We start from the raw sequence: 2,868 nt of genomic DNA on the forward strand, positions 1-2,868 counted from the left end.
ATGACCAGCAAATTCTTGATGATGCTGAGGTGGGGATATCAGGGGAAGAGGCAGGTTTGTGGGACAAGATAGTAAGTCAGGGTGTCTCAGGCTCTCCCCACCAACTGGTGGTGGTCCCTGGCCCTAGCCACCTCCTCTCCTCCTGATACTCCTGGGGTCCTCCATCCCCCACCTCCTGCCCCACCTTCCTCCTGTGCTCAGCAGGCCTCCCCTAACCCCTGGAATCCAGCCCCAGCTCCCGTGAGCAGCCCTCCCTTGCTGCTGCCCATCCCCGCCATCGTCTTCATCGCTGTGGGCATCTATTTGTTGCTGCTGGGCCTAGTGCTGCTGACCAGGCGCTGCCTGCTGGTGAGAAGGGGTGGACTTTGGGGAGGAAAAGCCCAGTTCATGTCTCCCTGCATCTGCAGGCTCTCGCCCTGAGACACCTCTGCTATGTAGTCCCTGCGTCTCTCCCTTCTGCAGCACCTATGGGTCCCCCCATCCTGACCTGTCCAAGCCCAACGTCCTTCTCTGCCCCACTCTGGAAAGCGGAGTCTGGCTGCCCCAGCCTGCTGCCTGGTTCCAACTCTGAGCCCTGCTGTCTTGTAGGCCCAGGGCTGCTGCACAGACTGCAGCTCCCCCTGCGGGAAGCAAGGTTCCTCCGGGCCCCAAGACTGTTGCTGGACCTGCGCGGAAGCCTGCGACTTCCCTCTGCCTAGCCCAGCCCATTACCTGGATGCGTGCTGCCCCCCGCCCCCCGAAGCTGTGAGTTCCATTCCTCTCCTTGCCCTGGCAACCTGATCTAAGTCCAAGCTATGCAGTCCGTTTTCCTGTTCCACACCATTTATTCCTGAGCACCCACTCCAGGCCAGGCGTGGTTCCAGGTGCAGAACCATGTGGAGGGAGCCGAAAACAAACATCTCAGGTCATTTCCGGTGATGAAAGCCACTTGAAGAAAATGGGGGGTAGCTGGAGAAAGGTGATGTGGGGACACATGGTCCTGCACATAGTCAGCACTTCTGAAAGTGGCGGTTAAAAGAAAGACAGGCAGTGTTCTTTCTGTTCACTGAGTGAGTACTATGTTCTAGGTAAGGTGCTGTTTTCTGCCCCCAGGAGTCCAGCGACATAGCCATTACACTAACTGCTGGTTCCCCCCACCCCATGAATCACTTTTTAAACTAGCTTATTATCACTGCTGTATACACTTATTGGGCAAAAATGGGCTCGTGCCACATGAACTGTTTCATCACAACTACCACTTGCCCTTTTTATTTTATTTTATTATTTATTTATTTTTTTATGTATTTCGAGTTTTTTTTCCCTAGGGCACATGCACTATGGGGGTGGAGGGAGTGGGAGGAGAGAGAGACAGAGACAATGAGAAATCACCCCCTGGGGGGATGACCACACTGCACACACTGCAATTCCTTCTCCATTCTCCTCCCAGGATCTTGAGCGTGTGCGTACGCGGGCACACATGTGCACACACATACACACAGCCGGCGTGAGTTTCAAGCCACCAGGTTCAGGATTGGAACCATGGTCGGCCATGTAGGAATCCAATAACGTAAGCTCTATGCCATCTGCTGGCCTGCCATCTGCCCTTTTAACTTGACCACCTATCTATGCCTATACTTATAAATATTAGGTTGCTGGAGAAGTCATGACACGAAAAAAATGTCATGACTTTCTTGACAACCCCATAGCTATTACCTTTTCTTTGCAGGGAGAGTAAACTGGCTTAGGGAAAGTTAGTGGCTTCTCCAGAGTCTCACAGTGGAGCCTCGTATAGCCAAGAGCCCCACAGTCTTAGCTGAAGCAGAATCCTCAGGGGAGAAGCCTGCCTTGCAGCAGACAGGCCATTCTTGCATTTGTGGGTTTAAAGACGTTACTGTAATCGACCACCTTTCTAGGCAGTGATATTTTGGGCTCAGAGATTTAGACTGCAAAGCTCCTGCCCTTGGAGTAGCGACCTTCCCTGTGTGTGGGGGGGGGTGGGGTGTGGGGAGGGGTGGGAATAAAAGACCAAGCCCAAGAAATTTCACCACCTGGACCGACTGTGTTTGGTGCAAATCCCTGGCAGGTGTTTTGAGTTTCAAAATAAATTGTGGGGCAAGGAGCTCTCCTTTATTAAAAAAAAAAAAAAAAAATCTGCTTCTACTGATAGTTTCTCAAGGGTAACAAGGAGAGGGATTGGGGCTAAGAGGATAAGGGGGGAAAGGAGGAGATCTTGGGTTCTAAAAACTCTCTTTTTAGGTTTTTGCCATAGGGCACATGCGTTCACTGCAGAGAAATAGTGAGAGGGAAAGTGAGAAATCACTCCCCCCAGAGGGGATGGTCACGTTGCAGACCCCTCTTTTCCATTCTTCTCCTGGGATTTGGGGCACACATGCACATGTACCTGGTGTGATTTTCAAGCCCCCAGGTCCAGGACTCGAAACACAGTCAGCCATGTGGGAGTCCAGTGCCTTGTGCTGCCCCCCGCCCCCCGAAGCTGTGAGTTCCATTCCTCTCCTTGCCCTGGCAACCTGATCTAAGTCCAAGCTATGCAGTCCGTTTTCCTGTTCCACACCATTTATTCCTGAGCACCCACTCCAGGCCAGGCGTGGTTCCAGGTGCAGAACCATGTGGAGGGAGCCGAAAACAAACATCTCAGGTCATTTCCGGTGATGAAAGCCACTTGAAGAAAATGGGGGGTAGCTGGAGAAAGGTGATGTGGGGACACATGGTCCTGCACATAGTCAGCACTTCTGAAAGTGGCGGGTTAAAGAAAAGAAAGACAGGCAGTGTTCTTTCTGTTCACTGAGTGAGTACTATGTTCTAGGTAAGGTTTTCTGCCCCGCCCCCACAAATCACTTTTTTTTTTTTTTTTTTTTTTTTTTTTTAGGG

At 51.7% G+C, this 2,868-nt stretch overlaps 1 protein-coding gene across 1 annotated transcript in view; it reads left to right on the forward strand.

The window, feature by feature from the left end:
* LOC114007763 (keratin-associated protein 10-2) overlaps nucleotides 1–2,868 on the forward strand; it is a 10,328-nt gene continuing 7,460 nt past the window's right edge. The window contains exons 1-3 of the mRNA XM_027771673.1: nucleotides 1–29; nucleotides 81–348; nucleotides 589–744. Of these exons, the coding sequence (XP_027627474.1) occupies nucleotides 1–29; nucleotides 81–348; nucleotides 589–744 (453 nt within the window). The remainder of the gene's footprint in view (nucleotides 30–80; nucleotides 349–588; nucleotides 745–2,868) is intronic.

This window comes from Tupaia chinensis, unplaced genomic scaffold, assembly GCF_000334495.1.
Source record: "Tupaia chinensis unplaced genomic scaffold, TupChi_1.0 Scaffold000231_1, whole genome shotgun sequence".
Classification (NCBI taxonomy): domain Eukaryota; kingdom Metazoa; phylum Chordata; class Mammalia; order Scandentia; family Tupaiidae; genus Tupaia; species Tupaia belangeri.